General features: G+C 63.5%; 1 protein-coding gene across 1 annotated transcript; it reads left to right on the forward strand.

Moving 5' to 3' along the window:
• Positions 1 to 480: 480 nt before the first annotated feature.
• On the forward strand, positions 481 to 1,056 carry LOC103773624 (solute carrier family 22 member 6-B-like; the record flags this gene model as incomplete). The annotated part of the gene is made up of 3 exons (XM_008941000.1): positions 481 to 671; positions 757 to 847; positions 949 to 1,056. Coding segments are annotated over exons 1-3 (390 nt in total), but the record flags the coding sequence as incomplete, so codon positions are not given.
• Between the last annotated feature and the right edge of the window lie 7 nt (positions 1,057 to 1,063).

Genomic DNA, 1,063 nt, shown 5'->3' on the forward strand with positions numbered 1-1,063 from the left:
CCATTCGTTGACCACCCAAAACCCCCCCTGGTCCATCCCTTGGTCCATCCCTTGGCCCCTCACTCCAACCACCCTTCGGACCTTCCATGGCCCATCCCTTGGTCCCCATCCCTTGACCCATCTTTGGATCTCCATTCATTGACCACCCAAAACCCCCCTTGGTCCATCCCTTGGATCTCTCCATTCACTGACCACCCAAAACCCCCCTTGGCCCATCCCTTGGTCCATCTCTTGACCCATCTTTGGATCTCCATTCATTGACCACCCAAAACCCACCATGGCCCATCCCTTGGTCCATCTCTTGACCCATCTTTGGATCTCTCCATTCGCTGACCACCCAAAACCCCCCTTGGCCCATCCCTTGGCCCCTCCCTCCAACCCCCTCTTGGTCCATCCTCCAACCCTCTCCTCTTCATCCTCCTCCCCCCACCTCTTCCAACAGCCCCAGGTCCTGCAGCCAACTCCACCCCTCGTCCCACCATGACCTTCGTGGAGCTCCTGGCCCGCCTGGGGGGGATGGGTCGTTTCCAGGTGACCTACGTGGCCGCCTTGGCCCTCCCCCTGCTGATGTTGGCCAGCCACAACCTCCTCCAGAACTTCACCGCCGGCGTCCCCGACCACCACTGCCGCCCCGGCCCCGCCTTGGCCAACGCCACCTCGGGGGAGGTCCCGTTGCTGGTGACCATCCCCCACGATGGCCCCGGGGGGTTCCAGCGCTGCCGACGTTACGTGGAGCCTCAGTGGCACCCCCTCCAGCGGGTCAACCGACCGCGGGGTGGCCACCGAACCTTGTCGCGACGGTTGGGTCTACCACCACGACGTCTTCACCCACACCATCATCACCGAGGTGAGGGGTGGTCACCAGACCCTTCCCCCAGCCCCATTTTTGGAGGGGTGGTGGCCCCGTGGTGGCCCTCAACCCCTCAAGATGTCTTCTCCTGGTGGCAGTGGGACCTGGTGTGCGAGTCCAAGCGGTTGAGGCAGGTGGCCCAGTCCATCTACATGGCCGGGATCCTCGTGGGCTCGGGGCTCATCGGGGTCCTCTCCGACAAGTGGGTGTCCC

Source organism: Merops nubicus, unplaced genomic scaffold (assembly GCF_000691845.1).
Source record: "Merops nubicus isolate BGI_N331 unplaced genomic scaffold, ASM69184v1 scaffold28115, whole genome shotgun sequence".
NCBI lineage: Eukaryota > Metazoa > Chordata > Aves > Coraciiformes > Meropidae > Merops > Merops nubicus.